Genomic DNA, 26,400 nt, shown 5'->3' with positions numbered 1-26,400 from the left:
TAAATGGGCTGGAAAAGCAAAACCTTTACAATACAGCCAAAATATCTGTGATATCTGTAAAAATGTGGATGCCAGGCAGATTGAGGTTGATATTAGCTTTGTTCTCAAACTCAGCGAGTGCACAAGAGACACACATATTGAGTGAAAATGTCCATTTTAATTAGACCTTTTGTATCACCGTCCTCAGAAGGAGTAACGGGACTCAAGGAGCTGGCCTTCTTACGAGACCTAGCCGAACAGAACTCTATGAAGTATGGTGTTCCAGATCGTTCCACCCTGCCCGTTGTAAAAGGCAGTATGATGGTTCTGAATCAGCTCAGTAACCTGGAGACCACAGTGGGCCGCTTCTACATTAACCTCCCCAATCGAATGATCGACGTGGCCTCCTTCAGCTTGCCTTATGCGGACCAGATGGGAGACGGTAAGTTAAGATCTTGAACTTGGCATAAAGCTCAAGTCTGGCACACTAACATTCCTCTGACTAACCATATGCACTCAAAGGACCTCAGCAGAAATGACTTTGCAACAGAAAGTTTGGTAATATATACTGTAAACTTAAACTATAAGTAAAGCCAAAAATCATAAATGCAGAGTCTGCTTTTATGGGGCTGCTAGACAGTAATTCATTCTGATTGCAAATGATGCATAATATAAATTTGTTCATAAGTTATATATGCCTTGATTTTTTTTATTGCTTCATAAAATGTCTCGGATCTAATTTTCTCAATTTTGATAAAATTTTTATTAGGCTGTGATGGTAATGACGCTACAACTAAGGAACAGTCATAATTTGATTTCATATGTAAAAAAGTAATATTTTTTATCAAAAATAGTCTTGATAACAAAAAAAAAAAAAAGTAAAGAAAAAAAGTAAAAAGACAAAGGAGCTGAAATTAAAATAATTCCTGAACTGAAATAAAAAAAATCAGCCCTTGTGACAAAGTCCCAAAAGATAAATAAGAAACACCCATATCTGCTTGAAACTGTGGGAAATTGTTACACTGTAAACCTGGCAGTTGCTTCAATTTTTAAGTTAAGAAATTCAAAGTTTAAGTAAAAAGATTTTTATTTTGTTCTCATACAGTTTAATTGATTAATTTTAATTTTAATTTACTCACCCCCATGTCATCCAAGATGTCCATGTCCTCCTTTCTTCAGTCGAAAAGAAATTAAGGTTTTTGATGAAAACTTTTCAGGATTAATATCCTTATAGTGGACTTCAGTTGGCCCCAAATGGTTGAAGGTCAAAATGACAGTTTCAGTGCAGCTTCAAAGGGCTTTAAACATTACCAGATGAGGAATAAGGGTCTTATCTAGCAAAGCGATTGGTCATTTTCAAAAAAAAGAAATAAGAAATTATATATACGTTTTAACCATAGACGCTCGTCTTGAACTAGCTCTCTTTTTCTTCTTCTCTATTAGAATTCAGGTCAAAGTTTGAACTAATTGTTATATACTTGCACTAGCATATTGTATATGACAATTTAGTTCAAACTTTGACCTGTGGAGGGCAGTAATACACTTAGCAGCGTCTACACTGCCGGAATTCTAATAGAGAAGAAGAAGAGAGCTAGTACAAGACGAGCGCCTATGGTTATTCTTCGTCTTGGTATCGTTTAAAGCCCTTTGAAGCCGCACTGAAACTGCAAATTTAATTTCTTTTTGACTGAAGAAAGAAGGACATGGACATCTTGGATGACATGGGGGTGAGTAAATTATCAGGAAATTTTTATTTGAAAGTGGACTAATTCTTTAACATTAATCTTGCACACAAAAAAATAACAAAAAAAAACATTTATATAACATTTAATTTTAGCATTTACTCTCCCTTTCGAGTGCCATGGGCAAAGCATGCTGGGAAATAGAAATTCCAGCCCAGTTTCAGTTAAATCTAAGTTCATCTAAATTAAAAGAAATAAGTTCATAGCATTCAAAACAATGAAATAGTTAAGTTTACTTAAAATATATCAGTTCTGTGAACTTGAAAGAAAAAGAAAGTGGTAAATACTCAAAAGTTTGTTTTGTTTGTCCTCAAAGTTTGTCCTCAAAGTTTGTCCTCAAACCAATTAATTATTTTGAGTGTTAGGATTTACAGTGTACTTTTGAGTATCGTTGATCTTTTGTCAATGGCTTGTACATCACATTTAATACTATTTCTTCATGAATTATTTTTTACATAGTTTGACTTATTAGCATGGGGATAGATTGAGAGTAACTTCCTCTGTTTTTCCATTTGTAGGTTTCATAATGACTGTCAGCAGGCCATGCTACTTTGGAAATTTGTTGTTGGGTGTAGTTGGAGTGGACGTGAATCTGGCATACATACTGGAGGATGTCACCTACTATCAGGACTCCCTGGCCTCATATACGTTCCTCATAGACAATAAAGGTATGGAGATGCATGTGGTGTTGATTGTTTTTAGTGGAGATCCATGTGATTCTATGAGCCAAAATGAGCCAGTTGCTGTTTGCTTCACTTCAGCTTGACTTTCTCATCCTGAATTGGGAGCTTCAATGACTCAAAAACACTGAACTGAAGGCCATTAACCTTTAACAGGTCATTAGGGGAATCAGCTGTCCACATTGGGCGGCTCAGAGCCAACATGGCTGACATCACACCAGTGGATGAAGTAGGAACAGTAAAACTCTGTGGATTTAAACATTTTAGTGAGAACAGACTTCTTGAAAAGGAGCAGTAGTAGCACTGTGTAGATCCTACCTTTGTAGAGCCTTTCCACCAAAAATGAAATAAAGTATTGTTGACTTTCATTTACTCTTCATCCAGCTCTAAACAACTTCTTTTAGTTTTTCCATGACGTCTCCCAGCAGGGTGAAGTCTCTAAATTTACAAAGCTGTTAACCTCCACTTAATACATATTACAACAATTAGATAAGCCCACCAGAAATTGCTGCTTTGCACTAAAAGGGTGTGTTGTGTTACATATGTAATAAAATCAGGGTGATTATCTGTTCCTGAGAGTATACAGTCGGTCCTAATGACTGAGATAATGAAGTGGCACCTGCTGTCTCCAGCTGTTCAGTAAAGAGATGTGTTAGCACTGCCTCTCAGTGCTTTTTAAATTGTAATCTTCATGCAATTTCAAGGGTATGTGTAACCTAGTAGTTAAATATTGACTGGTAACTAAAATGGTTGCAGATTCAAGCCTCTTGAAAACCTGACAAAATTAAAAAACTATATTGGACCGGGCAGTCATAGCTTGCAAGTAAAAGTTATGCATTTAAAATGAAAATTGGGTGTTTACAAAGATGTCTTAAAGGGTTAGTTCACCCAAATATGACAATTCTGTCATCATTTACTCACCCTCATGGTGTTCCAAACCCGTAAGGCTTTCGTTCCTCTTTGAAACACAAATGAAGATCATTTAATGAAATCTGAGAGATTTCTGTCTTTAGATTGACAGTCCACGCAACTACTACTTTGACACTTCAAACAGTTCATAAAGAAATAATAAATCGAATCCATATGAATTGAGCAGTTTAGTCCAAATTTTCTGAAGAGACTCATTTTATTTACACGTTTGAGCTTCTGCAAGAACCAGTGAGGTTTGTTTTCACGCATCAAGCAGTTACGGTTGAGCTTCTGTTTATCTTCGCTGATGAATGTTTATATGGGAATGAATTAAATCTGTTCATCATATAAAGCGATTGAGTTTCTTCATAAAATTTGGACTAAACAACTCACTTCATGTGGATGGCCCAACAGAAATGCATAAATTCTAACATTTAAATTTTTGAACTAAATAAAATGAAATGTATGTTACTCACTTTTAAATATCTTCCAGGCTACACCCTCATGCACCCGTCACTCACCCGTCCATACCTGATGACTGAAGCTCCTCTCCATACAGACATCATTCATTATGAGAACATCCCAGGGTTTGCTGCTGTGCGTCAAAACATCCTCAGGTGAGTGTTCATGGGATTTCTATTTTTAAAAAAATACCTGGGTACCTGATGTTGCTACAGTTTCCTGTGGTACTCGCATGATTGCTAAACTCATGGTGTGTGCTTCCTGTTAGTCTGCCCCTAGGAAGCCAGGTCATTGCTGTGCCTGTCAACTCTTCTCTGTCTTGGCACATGAACCGCCTACGTGATCCCAGTCGAGATGCCTACAATGTCAGCTACGCCTGGAAACTGGTACGCCATTCCTTCATAGCGGCACAAATGTTGGCTTAGAGCAGCCTGAGGGAGAACTTGACTGTGTAGAATGAATATACTACTCTGTGTCTGTGTTGTTTTGTCATTTTATTTTTTTTAATCTTTGATTAGAGGAGAAAATTTATACGGTTCCATCATTTCTCTTATCTTGATCTTTAATTTGCAGGTTCAGGACACTTCATTTATTTTGTGCATAGTTTATGTTCAGCCGGAGATCCCAGTGAAGCAACTGAAAAATCTGAACACAGCACCCAGCAGCAAACTCCTGTATCACCGCCTGGATCTGCTGGGGCAACCCAGCTCCTGCCTCCACTTTAAACAGCTCGCTACAGTCGGTAAGCTTGACTAAACATCAATTTACGCTTTACATATTGTGTAAAAAAAAATATTAGCATTTCTCTTAGCATTTTCAGGGGGAAAAAAATACTACTTCATGGTATTCTCATAGTTGTTTGAACATGTACCATGAGCTATGTTAAAGTGTTTTATTGTTGAATTATTGTAGATTACATATTAGTTTTCTTTATTTAAAAGGAAGTGAATGTGGTAATGCGCTAACTATGAAAAATACACTATCACTCTCAAAAGTTTGGGGTTGAAAAAAGTCTCACCAAGGCTATATATTTTTTTGTCATCGCTTGCTGAATAAAAGTGTTAAAGGGCTAGTTCACCAAAAAATGAAAATTATGTCATTAATGACTCACCCTCGTGTCGTTCCAAACCCATAACACCTCCGTTCATCTTCAGAACACAGTTTAAGATATTTTAGATTTAGTGCGAGAGCTTTCTGTCCCTCCATTGAAAATGTATGTACGGTATACTGTCCATGTCCAGAAAGGTAATAAAAACATCATCAAAGTAGTCCATGTGACATCAGTGGGTTAGTTAGAAGTTCTTGAAGCATCTAAAATACATTTTGGTCCAAAAATAACAAAAATTACGACTTTATTCAGCATTGTCTTCTCTTCCGGGTCTGTTGTATATCTGCTTTCACTCCACAGTGACGCTGCTTCTTCTTCTTTCCTGTTTTACGGCGGTTGGCATCCAGCTTATTGGTGCATTACTGCCACCTTCTGCTCCAGACAGTGACGCGATTAGGACATCCGCGACATGCACACCTACGCACCATTTTAAAAAATATAGCAATACCAAAATACAAACCATGTAGAATAGCTTGAATACAGCGTGCGTCTCCCTCAGACTGGAAACGAAGCTCGGGCGCACTGGATAACACGTCAGCAGCGTCACTGTCCGGAGCAGAAGGGGGCGGTAATGCACCAATAAGCTGGATGCCCACTGATGTCACATGGACTACTTTGATTGTTTTTATTACCTTTCTGGACATGGACAGTCTACCGTACAAACATTTTCAATGGAGAGACAGAAAGCTCTCAAACTAAATCTAAAATATCTTAAACTGTGTTCCGAAGATGAACGAAGGTCTTACGGGTTTGGAACGACATGAGGGTGAGTCATTAATGAAATAATTTTTATTTTTGGGTGAACTAACCCTTTAATTTCTCACAAAAAAAAATCCTTATTGTCCCAAAACTTTAGAATGTGATTGTGTATTTTTCATAGTTAGCGCATTACCTCATTCAGTAATACCGATGTGGTAATATAACAATTCAAGAATACCATGAACTGGTATTTTTTTCGTAAATGCTAAGAATTTCTTTCTTTTTCTTAAGTGACTATTATACTAAGAGATGATTAATAATGGTTTGGTTAGGGGCTAACACGATCAAACCACAGAACTGATTCATCTCTCTTTTTTTCCTCCAGAGAGTCCCACGGTGATGTTGTCCGCTGGTAGTTTCTCCTCTCCATATGAGCACTTGAGTCAGCCGGAGACCAAGCGCATGGTGGAGCACTACACCGCCTATCTGAGTGACAACACCCGGCTCATAGCCAACCCGGGCCTAAAGGTACACACAAACACACACCTACTGCCCATCTCAGCAATACATGTTTCGTAGCCAACCAGAGAATGACTCAGTCTTTCACAGTCAGTGGTCACATGTTAGTTTCTCAGTCTTAATTGACAGTTGTTAATTAGCAGTGTTCCTCTCCTCTTTAATTCTGCTTTTTCATTAGGGAAATGCAGTGCACCACTCTTTATGATTCTCAGATAAGTAGAATTCTTTAACACCCCCTCCTTTGGTCTTCCAGTCTTCTGTGAGGAATGAGGTGATGGCCACCAGTCACGTGACAGATGAATGGATGAGTCTTATGGAGATGAGCAGTCTCAACTGCTACATTGTGAGGCGTTACATAGCAACGCCCAATGGGGTGCTGCGGATTTACCCCGGTTCGCTCATGGACAAAGCCTTCGATCCCACCAGGAGGCGATGGTAAGATTTGAGCCTCAGGACGGAGGTCTTCAAACTCCTAGTGGGATACTGGTGAACAGATCCCACAGTCTGTTGACTAAAGCTTAGCAAACTGTCAGATTCCCAAGGAGGTATTTTGAGTTCAGATGTAGCTGTACACGCACCTCAAATGAGATTTGTATGAAGAAAAATCCTAAACTTTGATAAATTTGTACATTTCTGTTTAAAATGTGGTTTAACCATTAACCCTTTTGTCTTTTAGGTACCTACATGCTGTAGCCAATCCTGGTCTCATCACTTTTACTGGACCCTACCTGGATGTTGGTGGGGCGGGTTATGTGGTCACCATTAGCCACACCATCCATGCCTCAAGGTCCGTTCATGTTTAGATCTAGTGGTTCTTATCTATATGCAGGTGGGGGAACCTGTGTTGGAGACAGAGGGTCTTTGAGAGCCACTGGTTTAAACACATGGTTTTATGTATTAAAGCATTCATTTATTGAATGGACATTAATTTATTTTTGCTCATTCAGACATTAGCTGTTTTTTTTTATGCCTTTGTCATCCTTTATTCATTCTCAAGGTGCTTGCTTTTCCCTACAATGAAACGGCCGATGCTTTACACTGTCTAGCTCTTAAAATTACAAAAAAAGCACCATACTATCATGAAAGTAGTCCATATGACTTGTGAGCTATGTAACAAGTCTTTTGAAGTCATACATTAACTAATTCGCTGTCTAGTTGAAGAACGCATAGCATGTATAGTACGTAATAGTACCTGTTGCTAATGAAAAACAACTGCCTTATCACAGTGGGGTTTGTGCTTGGTACAGTGTGTGTTCAGAGATATGATGAAGCTGTTTGAAACTGGCAGTGCTCCAGAATGTCTGGTGTAGATAAAGTTTGTTTTCCCTCCATGTTTTCCAATCAGTTCTCTCTTAAGAGGAGGAAATGTGACTATGGAGTGTGTGATCTGATCTAAAGCACCATTGCAGTGACCCATGATACTGTAGATCTCCTCATCCTTCATATTGTTCAACACACTTATCTGCCTCCTTTCCCAGTTCCCAGATGGCCTCCGGGTACACAGTAGCAGTTATGGGCATTGACTTCACTCTGCGCTACTTCTACAAAGTTCTGTTGGATCTTTTGCCCATCTGCAACCAAGACAAGGGCAATAAAATCCGGTAAGGCCTTCCCACCGACCCCAACCCCCCCAGCCCCACCAACTCATTTCGGTTGGGTTCTTCTCAAACTCTCTAGTGCCTGCCAAGACCCCAGTGGTGTCCAGCGTAGTGCCTGAAGCTATCGATGCCCCACAGAGGCTCTTTAAAGTTCTTTCAAATGAATCTAATCAGATTTGCTTGTGTTGGAAAAGAGGCATTCACTTAGTCTTCTCTGCATGATTCTAAGCTCACTCTTTTAGGATAGAAGGAGAAGGAATGAGAAAGATCTGAGGTAGGGATCAAGAAACAGTGTGGGTGGGGTGAACAGAGAGAGAGAGAGAGAGAGAGAGAGGAGAGATAAGAAAGAAAAAGTAGAAAGACTGGAACAATGATACTTTTTTTTAATTTTATTTATTTTATTTTTTTTTAGTAATATTAAGTGGTGCTTGCCCATGCAAAAGTGCATAATACTATGATTATGTTGTGGTTGTCAAGGTGTTTTTATTGCTAGGTGGTTGCTTATGATATTCAGAAAGCCAGCTTTGCTTAATTTACCATCCTAGTTGCAGAATAAATGAGCACAAAGTTAAAACTGAATTGCACCATTAGACTTTTTTTTTTTTTTTTTTTAAGTAAACATATGTAAACATGTAAACATATACATAAATATATATGTTTAAACATGTAAACATATATATTTATGGAAGCATCTGACCATGATTAATGGCTGGGAAAAAATGGCAGACCGATTACATCAGTGAGCTTATGTTTTGGTGACAGACCTCAATCCTTTAGACATATATGATGACTGTTGGAGAGAGAATGTTACATGAATAAACAGCTTCTTAGCTGCTTTTAAGCACTTTCTCATGTGCGTTTATGAAAATATAAAATAAAATAAATGTAACATTTTCCAGTTTGTTCCATTATGTTTTATTTATTGCCCGTCTAATCTTAGATGCAGTTCCTAAATATTTAATATTTGCATATTTAAATAAATTATTTAGATCAGTGGTTCTCAACCAGGGGACCGCAGCAAAGTTTAAGATCACTTAAAATGTTTTAAAACAAGACAAAACTTTAAAAAATATATAAATTTTTTGATTTTATTATAATGCAGTTTCTTATTTTAATCTATAGACACTCCTAATTTCTGTAAATTAAAAAAACTGGGTCGATTATATGAGCTATAATAGAGATATATAGTTATAATTGATATCGTAATCATGTATCATATTCAAATGGACCAAGTCATCTAGTAACTAGTAATCACTAAGCCCCTATGTGAACTTTGTGTCCAAGTTTAAATAAAACCTTACGAATGATCATATATATGCCTTTTAATGCATGTCTAATGGGTTTTTGCAGACATTTTTAATTTGCCAAGCAAACATCCTAAATCCAGTCTCTTATAAAAAATAATAAGAGGTATCCATCTCTTATTATAGGTATCCATCATGTCTGTAGCACATAATTTTAACCCTTAGAATTAGCAATAGTAATGCTTGTCTTTGCAAGCACCACAGATAAACTCTACTGATAAAATATATAAATGCCTTGGAAGAACAGGGAAAGATTTTCAGGACTGACTGAAAGACACAAAGGGAGATAAGCTGATTAGGGCTGCATTCCAGACACATCCTGTTATGTTAGGTGCCAGTGCCCCCCCATTTTATCCCCCCCCTCTCTTCTGTCTCTTTTACCCTTCCCTCTCATTCCTCTCTTCCCTCCCTTTTTCTTTCTTCTTAACTCTATTTCTACCAGTTCGTCTCTCTCTTTGTCCCTCTTCACGCTCTCTCTGTCTCTTTATCTGTCTGTGCTGTGGAGGCCTCAGTGTTCTTTGAGTTTTCAGTGCTATGGTCATTAAACAGGATTAGTGAAGTGGAATGCCTCAGTGTGCCACACAATAATGTTCTAAACTGCAGATGGTACCCTATGAACATACAGGAAGCCATCTACTGTTTCCTTCCACCTTTCCCCTCTAAATGTCATTTTGGATCTTTGTACAGGCTCCGATTGCTTGATTCTGTTTGTCTTGGCCTTTATGTATGTGTAGGTGTTTTATCATGGAGGACAGAGGCTATTTGGTGGCCCATCCGACCCTGATTGATCCGAAGGGCCACGCTCCGGCAGAACAGCAACATATTACTCATAAGGTAAGGAACTGGATCTGAGGCCGAACTTTACCTCTCTTAAATAAGAAAATAGGCTTTTCATGTTTTTTTTTTCCTTTGGAAAAGGGAACTGTTTTTCATCTTTAACCATATTATGTTCAAAGATTGGTAAAGAAACTAAAAAAACAAGCTTATTGAGTTCATCAGCTTGTTTTCTCCTGTTTTGCTTGAATTTAGGAGCCTCTAGTGGCCAATGACATTCTTAACCACCCCAACTTTGTGAAGAAGAACCTGTGTAACAGTTTCAGTGATCGTACCGTGCAGCGTTTCTACAAGTTCAACACCAGTATTGTGGTGAGTGGAGTCTCTTATGAATTATGTCATGTAAAGCTGCTGTAAATTATTTTTTAATTGACAATCCCTCCATTTTTACCATAAGGTTAGTCAGTTTCTTGTATTAATGATGTTAGGATGCCACCTAGTGGAGGTTATTGTAATAGCAGCTATAGCAAGATGTGCTAGTTTATAGTATATTCATCATTTATTTTATTTATTTATTTATTTTTTTTAATGAACAAAGTTGTGGCTTTTTATTCAGAAACTGTATGCATAGCGTGAACAACTTATGGAATTAAATAATTATTTATGCCTTTCTGTATGTTTGTGATTTTTAAGGGTGATCTGACAAACCTAGTGCATGGCAGTCATTGCTCAAAGTACCGGCTCACCCGTATCCCTGGAACCAATGCGTTTGCTGGCATTGTGAATGAAACCTGTGATTCACTGGCCTTCTGTGCTTGCAGTACTGTGGATCGGCTTTGTCTTAACTGCCACAGGTAATGTTTAACTTATACAGAACTCCATTAATTTTTGTAAAGCATAGCTTTATTTATTTACACTACCTTTCAAAAGTTTGGAGGCAGTAAGATTTTTTTTGTGTATGTGTGTGTGTTTTGAAAGAAGTCTCTTTTGCTCACCAATGATGCATTTATTTATCAAAAAACACAGTATAAAACAGTAATATTGTGAAATATTATTTCAATTTAAAGTGACTGTTTTCTTTATTTTAACATATTTTAAAATAATTGTGATGGAAACAAAATTTTCAGCAGCCATTACTCTCCAGTCTTCTTTAATATTCTGATTTGGATAGAAATATTTATTCTTCTTATCAAGATTAAAAGAGTTGTGCTGCTTGATGCTTTAGTGGAAACCTTGATACATTTTTTTTTTTTTTTTTTCGGGATTAACGTTTCAAAAGAATTTATTTGAGATAGAACCTTTTGTAACATTGCACAAAACAAAAAAATGTATTGGGTGGCATTTATTTATTTATTTTGTGTGTGTGCATTTGCTTCATAATGAAAATACAAGACGTTTGTAATAGAAATGTAATGGCCAATTAAATTAAATACAAAAATTTCATTACACTTCCTACTAATAATGTACCTGTCTATACTTTAATTTCCCCATTCTCATATTTAAGGACCCAATGAAATTGTATTTCCATCATGGGTTAGTGTATTTCCTTGAAATTGGAACCTTGGGTTGGACACTTTGAAGGGTTAATATTTTTGCCAATAGGCTTTAGTTACAGTTAAGTGTGCCACACAAGTCCTGGAAAGTGAAGCTAAAGCATTTTGATCGCCCCCTGGTGACTTGCTGCAGTATAGGTCATAAACCCCACCCTCTCCAAAACTAAAAAATCCAATTACACTTCAAAAACTTTTTTTTCCAAAGAACGTTTCAATCATTTTTAGCAGTTCTTATCATGCAGACATATGTTCAAGTGTTCATTTTTCCAATAAGTTTGGTTTTAGTTATTTGATGCTATGAAAATGTGGTGTAATGTCATGATTGACAGCTGTGCTTGCATTTGAGTTGGTGAATGTGGGCGTGACCTTGATACTGTAACTCCACTAATGCGCAGACTCCGAACGACATAAGCAGCAACGTCCATTACTGGGATATTTTGGCTTTATTTTTCTACAGTGGAAGGAAGCAGAGACGTGCTGTCCATCTTTTTTTACAGTCTATGGTTACAGTCATGAACCATGAGCATTTGATTGCACTTTTTTCGGGAAGACTGTAAATTTAAAATGCATTTACCTGCTAAAAATATACAACTGTTAGGAATACACTAGCCTAGTGGTTGCTTAAAGGTGATAGAGAGGATTTTTTCGTTGACTGAGAATCCAAAGACTGTTACTGAGTTTTTGAAATGAGCGCATGCGTAAGAACAACCCCCCTCCTTCACAGCTCAAGGGAACGCCTCCCAAAACTTGTGCACGAGTATTGGAACACGAGTGTTTACCACCGGCATTTGCTGTGTCGTGTTTTTTGGATTCATTATGTCGGACTCACCGCAGGTAACTTATAATCTGCACTTGTTACTCCTGTCTCCTGACGACAACATTGCATGCGGCGCCTGTGGAGTGTGGAAAGTTACTGGAGAGTGCAGCTGCGCTCGTCTCTCACAAGGAACGTCACGGCAGTGATTGACAAGCCAGAGGGCCAATCGTTTACACAATGATCGCGTAAACGATTGGCTGATGTTTTTAAGGCCCTACCTCATGCACAGATGATGTATATTAATATTATTCCTTTCAGTGCACCTAATAAATAGTCTTTTATCAGTTAGTAAAGACAGTTTTAAGTAATAATGCAAAAATATATAAAACAAAACATCCTCTTTAGCACCTTTAAAAGGTGATAGACTTGTTCTAAAAGCTGCACTCAAATTGAGCTTTTCTGGGGTCTTTATGTCATTTTATATAAATAATAATCAGGTTGGTAGTTCCAGGTTAAAAGACCTTCAAACATAATTTCCTCAGTATATTCCATTCCTTTCTTCCTCAGAATGGAGCAGAATGAGTGTGAGTGCCCCTGTGAATGCCCTCTAGAGGTGAACGAATGTACTGGCAACCTCACCAACGCTGAGAACAGGTAAACCACTGCTGCTCTACAGGGCAGTCTTGCATTATTTATAGAAAGACTTGTAAAAGTAGACATTAAGCAATTTAAACCGTGTTACATGTTGTACACAATGTGTTAGGATGCAAAGGTTTCCCCTTAAGTGCTTGGAGAATAGACTGCGACGATATATGATCCAAAAATTAATCACTGGACCACATGTCCAGATTCTCATCAGCATGCACTGGAATGAATCACACTTAGTCACACACACACAAACACACACTTCTGCATGTCACTTCATCAAGTTCTTGTTTGTCACGATGAATAGATATCCAGCCACCTGTGTCCTCAATTAGCCGTTCAGCTCAGAATTGTTCCTCAATAGACATTTAGACACATTCAGGTTTGTCGCGTTATTCCCAGCTGAGAGATCTCAAGGCATTTACCGTTCTGTCACTGCGCCATCTGTTCATTTTTAGTGAAAAATTGTACACTTGAATACTGATAAATCCATACTTTACTAAAAAGGGCTGTATGGTAAAAAGAAGTCTGGGTATTATTCATTGTGTAACAATAATAATTGTTCATTATTTGTTGTCTGTTGAATATCATTTATCTACATTGTTGCCAGACTGTTAGTAATTACAAATAGCTTTGACTTTTAATGAGTTCCATGTTGTGTTTATAGCCTAACTGACTTAGCTTGCCTTACTACTGTGTGTGTGTGCAGAAACCCGAGCTGCGACGTGCACCAGGAGCCTTTGTCTTTGACTGTAATTGAGCCCAGTCTACAGGACACTCTGCCTCAGTGTATCAACACCAGATGCAGCCAGCGCTTCACCAGCAGGTACGGCCATATACTATATCAGTTGGGATCAGACTGCCCTCAACAGAATCACAGAGTCACTGAGAGTAATGATGATTCTCCTTTCACTCAGCACAGCTAATCTCGCATCATTTATTCACAACATTTGCTGACCAGAACAAAAAGCATGCGTGTTTCTCAAGATCAGGCAACATCAGCTAATATTAGAGATTGACGAATCAAAGACACACAAATAGCTCATTTGTTATGTGTTGGAACATTTTAATGATTTGCTTTCATTCATTGTAGACTCAAAGAACCACAAAACTGTGTTTTGTGTTACTAGATGTTAATGCATATTCACAATTTTTGGAAATAAGAAAATAAATAAATATTTACTTTATAAATTTTTATATAAGGATTGTGTGGCACTGAAGACTGGAGTAATAGCTGCTGAAAATTCAGCTTTGCCAATCCCTGAATAAATTACATATATTAAAATAGAAAAAGTTCATTTTAATTGTAATAATATTTCACAATACTGTTTTTACTGTATTTTTAATAAACTAAATGAAATGCCACCGACCCCAAACTTTTGAACGGTAGTGTATGTTATATATATTAAGTATGTTTTGGGTTTCAGTGACTGTTTTGGTGTTCTGGACTGTGAGTGGTGTACTGTGGACAGCGATGGAAAGACCCACCTGGATAAGCCTTACTGTGCCCTGCAGAAGGAATGTTTTGGAGGGATAGTGGGTGCCAAGAGTCCTTATGTGGATGGACTGGGCATTTTAGGTGAGCTACCACTACTTATAGTCACACTTATTGTGGTTTATTAATATATATTTTATGTTTATAAAAGCATATGTAGGTAAATAGCAGAGGGATTGTTCTACTAGTTTGTTTCTCTCTCTCTTTTTTTTTATTTTTTTAGTTTTGCTGTTTTAGAAAGATATACACAGAAGTTTAGAATTAATGAGTCACACATTTGCAGAATCTTTGCAAGTGTGTGTGCTGTATTTTATAATTTAATTTCATTATAGAATTATTTTTGTGCTACTTCATCTCTGTGCAGACGAGGAGTTGGCATCGCTGAACATGATCAAGAGTGCACCCGTGGGGCCAGTAGCAGGAGGGATTATGGGTTGTATCATGGTGCTGGTGTTGGCTGTGTATGCCTACAGGCACCAGATCCACCGTCGCAGCCATCAGCACATGTCCCCGCTGGCCGCACAGGGTGAGTCTGGACACACTGAGTCTTGAAAATGAAAGTTATTCTTACCTGAGGCTTTTGGGAAATACTTTTTGAATCTATTGTCATTGTTTTACTTTAATAGTTTGCACTGTTAAATCCAACGAGTTAAGGTAACTCAAACCATTTTGGAAACCAACTTAAATCATTTAAGTTTAAAAACTAATGTTTATGTGTGCTGTGAATGTATTACATTTAAGTTCACATAATGTTAAATTAACTATAATTCCAATTAAATACTTTATGTAGCTGAAACTTAATTAAATTGCATTAAAAAATAAAAAAAAATCTTTAAATTAACTCTAATCTTTCACTGCTAATTAGCACAAGCACACTTGCATGTACAGTAATTAACACAGAGATTATATAACTGTGCTGAAGAGTGCACAGCCATTGCTTTTTAAATAAAGCAACATATACGCTGCGTCCGAAATCAAATACTTACCTACCATATAGTATGCAAAAATACAGTACACCAACAGAGTAGTATGTCCGAATACATAGTAGTCGAAAAAGAGTAATCGAAGAGTACCTGAATGACCTACATCTACCTCCGAGATACTGAAGTGCATATTTGATGGACACTTTACTATCCCATGAGGCAACGGGAAAGGTTTTAATGTATGGCAATGAATTTACGCAACATGGTGGATATAGAATATCTAAATTTCATTCATAGTACCTATATTCATACTATATAGAACATACTTTTTAAACGTCACAAAATATGTTCAAAATTAAATGTAGTACCTAATCAGAGAGTATGCGATTTCAGACGCACCAATAGTCTTAATGTATTTGGCCAATTCTCGACCTAACAGAAAACCTTTTAAATCACAACATAACATAACATTAAACACTAACAGATTACTCCCTATATTAATTTCGAGTAAAAATATATAAATAACACTTAATTTTAACATGTACTTTCCTTTAACAATTGGAAGCAAAGCATGCTGAGAACTAGAAATATGCTGTAACTCATTCCATTTGAGTTCTGCTTAATCAGTTTTGAGTTTGCGTAACTTTTTTCTATTAAGTACAATGAACTTTAAGTAATATTTGAGCTTTATTTAGTAAATTTGACTGTTAGTTTTTACAGTAGCATTGGATAATAAAGAATCAGTATTAAAGATTATTGAAGTCAACATGACAACCAATGTTACTTCCATTATGTGACATATTCAGAGTGAAACAGGATATTCAGGGATTAAAAATGTAGGCTTGGACTTTATAAATCAAGAATTGATTAGAAGGTGAAAAGTGATCTCTTGACAAAGACTCTGGTGACGTCAGCCTGAAAAGAAAAGTCTTTTTAGAGGCAGAGCAAGTAAAACTCAGTTTAATGAGGGAAATAATATTGAGTGCACTTTTAAAGTGTGCTACTCCCTGTGCTAATGAGATACTAAAGCATAGCTGACCACTAAAAGAACCTTAGAAGGTTATAAAAGTAATTTAAAGAGTTGAATTCTCTCTTCACTTGCTCCCTAATGATCCCAATTTAGCCTCTATATGTGCATGACTAGGATGCATATTTTGTGGTTAGGTGCAATAGAAACTTTTTGAATCAGTCTGAGAAGTGCTACTATTTTTTTTAAATAGACTTTGAATTGAATAGACTATAATGTTATATCCCCTTGAATTGGCTCCCTTCAGTTTTTCAATATCTGATTGGCATTCATGGGCATTTTTTGAATGCCACAAAGAATGCGGACCAAAAGAGAAGGCAAAGATATATTACATCAAATGTGTTCAGGGTTGCTCCATCTTTCTAATCTTTTCCTCTGCCTGTCTGTCTCCCTCTCTCTCTCTCTCTCTCTCTTTCATCAGAGATGTCTGTGCGGATGTCCAACCTAGACAACGAGCGAGATGACCGAGATGAAGACAGTCACGAAGACAGAGGAATAAGTAAGATACCCGCCTACCTGTCTGGCACAGCTTCACACAAATTAACACAGAAAACCTTGAATGCCCATTTTAGCATTAGTAATTACACTGAGGGTTTTTATGTACATCAAAATCTGCAGTATTATACTTTGTACCATTAATGCTGTTTTTCACTGATTCAATGCATCAGGCACCAAATGAATGATAATCCTTGAATTCTTTGTGTATGGTGTGCTGTTTTATTCTCCTAGAGTAAAAAGCGGGCATTCATGCTCACAATGGTACTGTGCCATTCTTGTTTGATAATTGCCTCAAACAGCCATGTGGGTTAGTCTGATGTCGTAATTGGTCTCATCTTAAGTGACAATATGATAATGTCTTCCTGATCGGCTTTCTTGTTCTGTTGTACATTTTGTAATCAGAATCATTTTCCATACCATCTGATTTACATCATGAGTTGCTTCAATTAGATTTTGTCCTATGCATAACTGTAAGAAATCGAAATGAATGAGTAAAAGTCAGTATGGATATAATCCCGATTATCAGTGGAAAGAATTGGAAATGAGGAAATATGTGTGCTAATGCTCTTACTATCAATTCAGTTTGTAAAAACAGACAAAACATATACAGAATGGTACTTCCAGTGGAAGTCTAAGGGGCAATAATTGTAAGTGCATAACTGTCAGTCCATTTATTTTATTGGATTTTTTTTTTACAAACTGAGGTTAAAGGGATAGTTCACCCAAAAATGAAAATTTGATGTTTATCTGCTTACCCCCAGTACATCCAAGATGTAGGTGAATTTTTTTCTTCAGTCGAACGCAAATTATGATTTTTAACTGCAACCGCTGCCGTCTGTCAGTCAAATAATAGCAGTGGATGGGAACTTCTACTCTAACAGTAAATAAACTTGCTTAGACAAATCCAAATTAAACCCTGCGGCTCGTGACGACACATTGATGTCCTAAGACACGAAACGATGGGTTTGTGCGAGAAAACGAACAGTATTTATATAATTTTTTGCCTCTAATACACCACTATGTCCAACTCCGTTCAGCTTCCAGTTAGTGAGGTCAAAAAACGCGTTCTGTTGACGGAAGTGATGTCTCGCCCCATATACTTCAATGAGCGCAAGACATCACTTCCGTTGTCAGAGCGCGATCAGACCTCACTAGCCGGAAGCTGAACGGAGTTGGACATAGTGGTGTATTAGAGGTAAAAAATTATATAAATACTGTTCGGTTTCTCGCACAAACTGATCGTTTCGTGTCTTAGGACATCAATGTGTCGTCATGAGCCGCAGGGTTTAATTTGGATTTGTCTATGGAAGTTTTTTTGACTCTTATTGTTCAAGTTCCCAATCACTCCTATTATTTGACTGACAGACGGCAGCGGTTGCAGTTAAAAATCATAATTTGCGTTCGACTGAAGAAAAAAAGTCACCTACATCTTGGAGGCCCTGGGGGTAAGCAGATAAACATCAAATTTTCATTTTTGGGTGAACTATCCCTTTAATATCAAAATAATTTTCTGTGGTAATCATCATTATGCCATAAACGGTGTAGATTGAGCTAACTAAAAATAGTTTGGCAACATTTTTCTGAACTGTGTTCGTGCATATGCAGAATTAGTTAATTAAAACACAAAATATGGTCACTTTTTACAAACCTACTCAATTCATTGTAAAGACATCTTGAACAAACAATGAACAACTGTTTATGGCATTTAATAACCTTGAGTTGTTCAGTTATAAATATACTGTACTGTTCGTTGTTAAATTGTTTTTTTTTTTATTATACATTAATATTCATTTATACAACTTGAAATGTGGAACAGATTAATACATTTTGCATTAATTGTTCATTGTTAGTTCATGATGCTTAAAGGGTTAGTTCACCCAAAAATTAAAATAATATCATTTATTACTCACCCTCATGTCTCGTTCCACACCCGTAAGACCTTCGTTAATCTTCAGAACACAAATTAAGATATTATTGATGAAATCTGATTGGTCAGTGAGGCCTCTACAGCCAGCAAGTTAATTTATACTTTTCAGAGTTAAAGACATATTTTTTAATTTATAATATTATAAAGCGAAGAGAATACTTTTGCGAAAAAAAAAAAAAATAGCGACTTTATTCAACAATATCTAGTGATAGGCGATTTCAAAACACTGCTTCATGAAGCTTCGAATCTTTTGTTTTCGAATTAGTAATTCGGACCGTGTGTCAAACTGCTGAAATCACGTGACTTTGGCGCTCTGAATCACTGATTCGAAACAAAAGATTCAAAGCAGTGTTTTGAAATCGGCCATCGCTAGATAATGTATTATCACTAGATAAAAGTATTCTCGTTGCGTTATATTAAGATAGAACCACTGAACTCACATGAACTGTTTTAAATATGTCTTTAGTACCTTTCTGGGCACTTTACGGGTGAGTGAACGACATGAGGGTGATTAATAAATGTGGCTGGACACCGCTCATAACACACACATAGAGGTGATATGGTGCTTTAGAAGTCAAAGTTAGACATCTTTTTGAGTTTTTCCTCATTGTTTACCGAGTTCATCCTCGGTATAACCTTTTATATGAGAAATATCTACAAGTGTTATTGCCTTTTAAATTTCCTGTGCTCTTTCTGGTCAGCCTCAGACCCAAGTGTTTTATTGTTATATGACCGTTTGGCTCTGTTTCTCTCTCTCTCTCTACAGTCAGTAACACTCGATTTATTGCTGCTGTTATTGAGAGGCACACACACAGTCCAGAACGACGGCGGAGATACTGGGGCCGGTCAGGGACAGAAAGTGACCACGGTAAGCATGTGTCTGTGCACTCTTCCTTTAAATTCTAAAGGAAAAAAAGATATTAGTAGGTTTGAAAAGATCCTTTTGAAACAAGGGTCAAAGAAAAATTCAAAGGCGTCACCATCAAATTTCTTACCTGAAAATATATCGTGAGTGTTATTATTGAAATAAAGCAAAGCCTACCCCAGGAGCTCATTGTATGCTTGTGTTCAGCATCTATTTCATTGGCGGCTCCAGGCTTGGGTTACACGGAGTCTACAGTGCATGCTAAATCTGCTGCCCCTCAGGGATGAGGCTTTCTGGAGATCATTGTGTAAGCAGCAAGAGGAGAAAGGGCAGCCCTATTCCACAAGGAGAGGTGCAATGAGAGAACCGGAGGAAGAAAGGCAGCATAGTAGGTAGATTGAGAGATTTGAGAACAGTTAAAGGTGGCAAAGACCAAGTACAGAAGTTTTTTCCCTGTATTTTTATTTGGCTGGGTTAAAGGTCGCCTCCCACCGCCTGTTCAGTCATCCAGCTTAAGGGGTCGTTTAAAAGCGATATCGATTTGGCTTTTGAGTGCGTGTGTATTCGGAAACACAGCGCTGAAGCTTATTCCTGTGCGCTCTGACTCATTACCGCTCCACCAACACACAGTTTTCGCCAGAAGCAACGTAGATATAAGAGTTCTCACTGTAAAACGAGGTTTAAAGAATTTCTCTAAACAGAGACGTGTTTACTGCCAGGAAGATGCTTTTTAGTACTTGTTTGAATGCTTGGCTTTTTGATATGTTTAGGGATAGAGCCTGATCCAGAATCAGTATCCTAGCTGTTTCATTCTCACTGCAGAGTTTTCAAAGCTGATTCCAGATCGGCTCTGAGGCGGCTCATGCAAACATTGATCAAAGTCAGGATCATAAGAGGTTTTTGACCTTTCTTTTTACCTCCGATCCTGTTTCAAATGTCAAATGTGGCTGGACGTTTGGCCACTTGACAGCAGGACCAGTCTTTTTTGTGCTCTTTGTACTGTACCTTCATTTAATTTAGGATTGTTTCACAAGTTTCCTACACGAGTTTTAGTAGGCATTGCACGATTCTTTCCCACCATACATTTAGTTGTCAGAATGACATAACTGTTATTTGCTTCAGCTATTTCACGTTCATCTTTGTGTCTTTTGCATTGTTGTCTAAAGAGGAACTGTAGCAGTTTGACAGAGGAAAATGGATTTGGGTAGTTGACAAATAACATTGATATTGAGCTTCTTTGTTCAACATCAGGATTTTAAGTTAAAATTCATACTTGTCACCAATTGTTTCCAAGTTTCTCACCATCAAGTTTTTAGTCACGTTTTATGTATTTATTTATTTGATTGCTTATTATTTTGAAAGTAGAAATATTCTATTTGGTCTCTCACATCTGTATATTTAAAACTGCTTGTATAATAATAGGAGTAGTAGGAAGTAGGCGTCAGGATATTGTTCCTCAATGTAAAACTGGTAATAACATGAACACCACTTTGCACTATTGTCATTCCTCTGCACCACAACTTCCACAACTTGATAATTATTATAATCAGTACTGCTACTGTGTCAGTACATTTATAACAAATAGCTGTTTTTATAATTATAATATTGCATTGCGCTAGTTAAAACAGTGTTATTTGTATCCCTGATCCATAATGTTTTTTGTTCATAGTGTTTACTTGCAGTTACTAAAATGATGTCCCGAGGGGATATTTGTTTGATTAAACCATCAAAATATGAGTAAATTTTTTTATATTTGTAAATATTTTAAAAATGAGGGACAAGCATTTATTTATTTGACAAAATTACATGGCAAAAAAGTGAGTGAAACTACAGCTACAGGTTTTATTTTACTTTGCAAAAAAAAAAAAATGCGTAGAAAAACAAAAAGCTCAGGAAAAAGCATACATTGACTACAACATAATCAGATATTGATATTTTGTTGGTTCGAGGACTTTTCACACTGCACTTACAGGGTTAGTTCACCCAAAAATTAAAATAATGTCATTTATTACTCACCCTCATGCCGTTCCACATCCGTAAGTCCTTCATTAATCTTCAAAACACAAATTAAGATATTTTAGTTGAAATCCGATGGCTCCGTGAGGCCTTCATAGCCAGCAATGACATTTCCTCTCTCAAGATCCATTAATGTACTAAAAACATATTTAAATCAGTTCGTGTGAATACAGTGGTTCAATATTAATATTATAAAGTGATGAGAATATTTTTGGTGTGCCAAAAAAACAAAATAACTACTTATTTAGTGATGGCCGATTTCAAAATACTGCTTCAGGAAGCTTCGGAGTGTTATGATTCTTCTGTGTCGAATCATCATGATTCGTATCGCGTGTCAAACCGCCAAACTGCTGAAATTATGTGACTTTGGTGCTCCGAACCGCTGATTCGACACACTGATTCATAACGCTCCGATGCTTCATGAAGCAGTGTTTTGAAATCGGCCATCACTATATAACTCGTTATTTTGTTTTTTTGGTGCACCAAAAATATTCTGGTCGCTTTATAATATTAATATTGAACCACTGTACTCACATGAACTGATTTAAATATGTTTTTAGTATCTTTATGGATCTTGAGAGAGGAAATGTCATTGCTCCCTATGCAGGCCTCACTGAGCCATCGGATTTCAACAAAAATACCTTAATTTGCGTTCCGAAGATGAACGAAGGTCTTACAGGTGTGGAACGACATAAGGGTGAGTAACAAATGACAGAATTTACATTTTTGGGTGAACTAACCCTTTAACCCAGGGTTATTGTCATTCTAAAAACCGCTTTTAACCCCGGGAAAAGGAACATTTCACACTTAGGCTTTTTACCTGGGGTTATGAAACAATAATATTTGTCTGTACTCATATTTGCCTGCTTTGGACAGTCACAGAAACAGTGCGCATTGTATACAAACAGTGAATTCAGCATTTGAGAGGAAAAATGTCAAATGCTGACAGAAAGCACAACAATTTCAGTGAAGAAGAGACCGTTTTCATTTTTCATTTTTTTATAGTCCATAATGTCCATTCAGTATAAACTCGATAGCACAGTCTGCAATACGAGGATGCACAGTGCTAGAGCTATGTAAACAGGCCATGTGCTGTGTTTATCCAATCAATGACACTGACACCGCAAATAAGAATATTAACCCAAGGTTTAGGAAAGTACAGTGCGAAATGTCAGTTTATGAATATCCATGATTAATTGTTAACTCCAGGTAAATTATGAGCAGTGTGAAACGTGAAGAAAGATATTGCGTTTACTTGGGGTTTAGAATGACCCAGGGTGTTACTTATTTCAAGTGTGAAAAGCCCTTTGCATGTTCATAATTTCTTTGTATGACAGCCTGGCCAATCAGCATATTAGAATGGTTTCTGAAGGATCATGTGACACTGAAGACTGGAGTAATGATGCTGAAAATTCAGCTTTGCATCACTACATTTTAAAATATATTAAAACAGAAACAGTTATTTTAAACTGTAATAATATTTCACAACATTTCTGTTTTTTATGTATGACTCTATTAATGTAGTACTCTTATCATGAGTTAATTACTTTTTTTGCATCAGATTTGGAACTCATATAATTCTTATGGAAAAAATAAGATTATGTTCCTTTTGGTGTGGAGTGAGAGATTAGAATGGATTATGATTCAATGAGATGATTAGTTTAATGAAGGACTAAAGTGCTCAGGATTTCTATCTGCAGTTTCTACAAAACTCTGTTTTAAATTTCTCCAACTCTTGTTTTAGAGATAAATAAATAAAAAAACTGTTAGCTTTACATGTAGAACATTTTAGGTTCAAAGTTCATTTATACTGAAACTTCCCATAATATTGATTGTGTGTCCATGTCTATTTATATGTAGGTTATAGCACCATGAGCCCTCAGGAGGACAGCGAGAACCCGCCCTGCAACAACGATCCTCTGTCGGCGGGCGTTGATGTGGGCAATCACGACGAGGACCTCGACCTGGACACGCCTCCGCAGACAGCCGCTCTTCTCAGCCATAAGTTCCATCCCTATAGGCACCCCCACACGCACCACCCCCTGCACTTGCACACGCACCATCTCCAGGCGGCCGTCACCGTGCACAGCGTGGATGCCGAGTGCTGATCCTGCCCACCGTGACCCCAAACAAACCGCCAAACCTGCCTTTTATGCCACTGATATCTTCACCCACCACCCCCAAAATCAGCAAGCCCTCCAGTCGGGCCCTGCATCCTCCAAAATCAGGAGAGAACCTGAACTCCCAGCTCTTCCTGGGCATCCACCGATGATGGTCAGAGGTGTTTTGTGCTTGGTGACCATGGGGGCGAACATTTGATCTCTGTAGAGGTCATTAGGGAGTAGATTTGGCAGGTGCATATACGATACAAAGCTCCTTATGTTGTTTTTTTTTTTCTTTTTTTCCAAAAAAACAATGAAGATGAAAGGATTATTTTTTTACTATTTATTTAACAGGAGTGGAGATGGAGATAAATGAATGGGAAAAAAAGAGAAATTGACTGACTGAATTTGTCAGCTTTCTACTCGGCCTGTGGAGCCCATTTTAGGACCCGGCCCTGGTTTTGTCCTTGACTAGACTGCGTAGCAGCCTTGAAGGATTCGATTCATGGCACGTTTGAGTCACACGCATGCCATGAGAATTTCTTGTGGGGAGAGTAAACAAAGCATTTCAAGGAACAATAGACATGAATGCCTGTGCTGCACATCAAGGAGACGTGAAAAAGTGCTGTATTCTGATGAGCTGTCACTCTCTGGTTTGTTTGTTTGTTTTGACGGTGTGAGATGATGGTGAATTTTAAGACACTGTGCAATGTGACCAAGGTGCTCTGGGCTACAAACCCAGTGCAGGATATTTGAAATTTTTAAAAGATGACTGGGAGAGAGAGACTATGCTCAGTCCTGCCACTGTGTGTAAAAGCTCTCGTCGTATTTCTGTCTGCCTGATTATTTTACATTTGGTGTACGAGAGAGAGAGAGAAACTGAGTGTGCATGTGTTGGTGCTTGTGTACGTAGTTGTGTGCGAATGCGATGGATGTGTGATGCCACAGATGGATCGTCTCCATTAATGTTGTCGTTTTTTTTAAGTCTTTAGTCAGTATTGATGGAATGCCATGATATTTTTCAGATCCTTCTAAACCCATGTGCACTTTTACTCAACTGCCTGATTTTAGAGGGATTGTGTCTATTGTTTTCAGAATGAAATGATATACCGTGTATATACATCTAAAATTTAACAAAGTAGCTATAAATGTGTCATACACTACAAATCTTTTATTCTCGTCAGAAGTGTTTTATTTTGACAATGTTTATCGAGTTAGGTTTATGGGAGCTGTAGTGTTTTTCTGCATAGGCTCTTACATTACATTGATTTGGGTGGGAGAAATAGCTAATGCATAGTTTATTATTTTAATTTATCTGTGACAAGAAATCATGGCCAAAATCATGAGTCAAATGATCCGATCAAACACAAGCAAAACGCAACTTTTCACACATTATGATAGAGAAGTCTGGTACATTAGTTCTGTCCAGCCATGTCCCTGTGAAATTTCAACCTCAATCTGTTACAGTGACAGTTTTAAGCAAGTATACCTTAGAGACTGCTGAATCATATCTATGAATCATATTTTATGTGCTTAGATTTTAATCAGTGTGCAGCTATCATTCCTATTTGGTCATATAACACGTTAAAGATGATATTCAGATATGTTTCAGGATAAATGTGATAAACTGTTCTACTTTGAATGTGGCTGCGATCAGTCTGGTCATACGGTATCTGCTGTGATGATAACGCAAAATTAGGCATTTATGTTTATAATATGCAGTTCTGCATTTAGTGTCAAATGAAAAGATCCCAAATTAGCTTTATTAAAATGTCTTACAAAACAAGTAACTTCAATACTTAGTGGATAAACATAATCAGCCACCCCAGGAGGACTGTGGGCTAGTTGTCACACTTTTTACTCCAGTGAATAGGATGGGGTTACTGAATAAATCAATTTCTGTGTAGGCACATGACTTAAAGTCTTGGCTACAAAAAAAACATTCCAATGTTATTGACAATGAAAAAGATTCAGTTGATTAAATGCATTGATTTTTGCACATTATATAGGGTTAGGGGAAATCTGCCTGTTAAAAAGCTTTTCTGCTAAATTAAAATTAATGTTTTGAGCTATTCTCAAACCAACTTACATTTGTGCAACTGGACTTTTGACCTTATAGTTACTGAGAAGTATCTCAAGTGTCAGCTGCTCTGTGTTTCCCGAAAGCATCATTAGTCAGCTATGGTCGTAAGTCCCATTGAACTCTATTGGTAATGAAACGGAAACACCCCCCTTTTTGACAACTAGCCCTGGTGTCCTTTAAATATTTTTACTCAATTAATAATTATCATCAACATTACAACTTATGGCAAAACATTTGCATTAAAGTGCTCCATATGGTATACTTCCTTTCAGTATATTCATCATAACCCACAAACATTGTAAAAGAGATTTCTTTCAGGTTAAATAATGTTGAGTGTGTTTTATTTTTAAAATATCACTGCACATGTATACAGTGAATTGTCTGTGTAAATGAAGCAAAACATTGGGATTTACAGGGCAGGATTAACATATGAGTCTGCTCCATTGTGACATCATCAGCCCATTTCTGACCTACATTTACAGTTTTGGGTGCAGTCACATGCACATAATGGGCAAATAAGGTCATGTGAAGTGCAGGGAATTCCTTGCTCACTGCCTGGGATTTGCATACAAGGTCAAAAAAAGTATTACGGCACTGTTGATCCTTGGTGGATAATTTTAACCCAAACGTGAGGTGCGACTACACAGTGAGGTTGACATAAAAGTGGAGCACTTCTGTTAAATTGGTACCATGGGGGACAGCATCACTTTTTTTCATTAATCGGTTCTGTGTTTC

General features: G+C 37.3%; 1 protein-coding gene across 1 annotated transcript in view; it reads left to right on the top strand.

The window, feature by feature from the left end:
• The window catches only part of cachd1 (cache domain containing 1), an 81,723-nt gene extending 57,004 nt beyond the window's left edge, over positions 1 to 24,719 (top strand). Inside the window, exons 9-27 of the mRNA XM_067373498.1 lie at positions 188 to 421; positions 2,240 to 2,389; positions 3,804 to 3,927; positions 4,041 to 4,158; positions 4,346 to 4,514; positions 5,965 to 6,107; positions 6,352 to 6,533; positions 6,775 to 6,885; positions 7,577 to 7,699; positions 9,735 to 9,834; positions 10,030 to 10,146; positions 10,468 to 10,628; positions 12,652 to 12,738; positions 13,439 to 13,555; positions 14,157 to 14,308; positions 14,589 to 14,750; positions 16,596 to 16,673; positions 19,366 to 19,467; positions 23,341 to 24,719. Coding sequence (XP_067229599.1) covers positions 188 to 421; positions 2,240 to 2,389; positions 3,804 to 3,927; positions 4,041 to 4,158; positions 4,346 to 4,514; positions 5,965 to 6,107; positions 6,352 to 6,533; positions 6,775 to 6,885; positions 7,577 to 7,699; positions 9,735 to 9,834; positions 10,030 to 10,146; positions 10,468 to 10,628; positions 12,652 to 12,738; positions 13,439 to 13,555; positions 14,157 to 14,308; positions 14,589 to 14,750; positions 16,596 to 16,673; positions 19,366 to 19,467; positions 23,341 to 23,588 — 2,678 coding nt within the window. The 3' untranslated portion in view covers positions 23,589 to 24,719. The remainder of the gene's footprint in view (positions 1 to 187; positions 422 to 2,239; positions 2,390 to 3,803; positions 3,928 to 4,040; positions 4,159 to 4,345; positions 4,515 to 5,964; positions 6,108 to 6,351; positions 6,534 to 6,774; positions 6,886 to 7,576; positions 7,700 to 9,734; positions 9,835 to 10,029; positions 10,147 to 10,467; positions 10,629 to 12,651; positions 12,739 to 13,438; positions 13,556 to 14,156; positions 14,309 to 14,588; positions 14,751 to 16,595; positions 16,674 to 19,365; positions 19,468 to 23,340) is intronic.
• Positions 24,720 to 26,400: the final 1,681 nt, after the last annotated feature.

Source organism: Chanodichthys erythropterus, chromosome 21 (assembly GCF_024489055.1).
Source record: "Chanodichthys erythropterus isolate Z2021 chromosome 21, ASM2448905v1, whole genome shotgun sequence".
In the NCBI taxonomy this organism is placed as follows: Eukaryota; Metazoa; Chordata; class Actinopteri; order Cypriniformes; family Xenocyprididae; genus Chanodichthys; species Chanodichthys erythropterus.
This window is presented reverse-complemented; position numbering and strand designations above follow the sequence as displayed.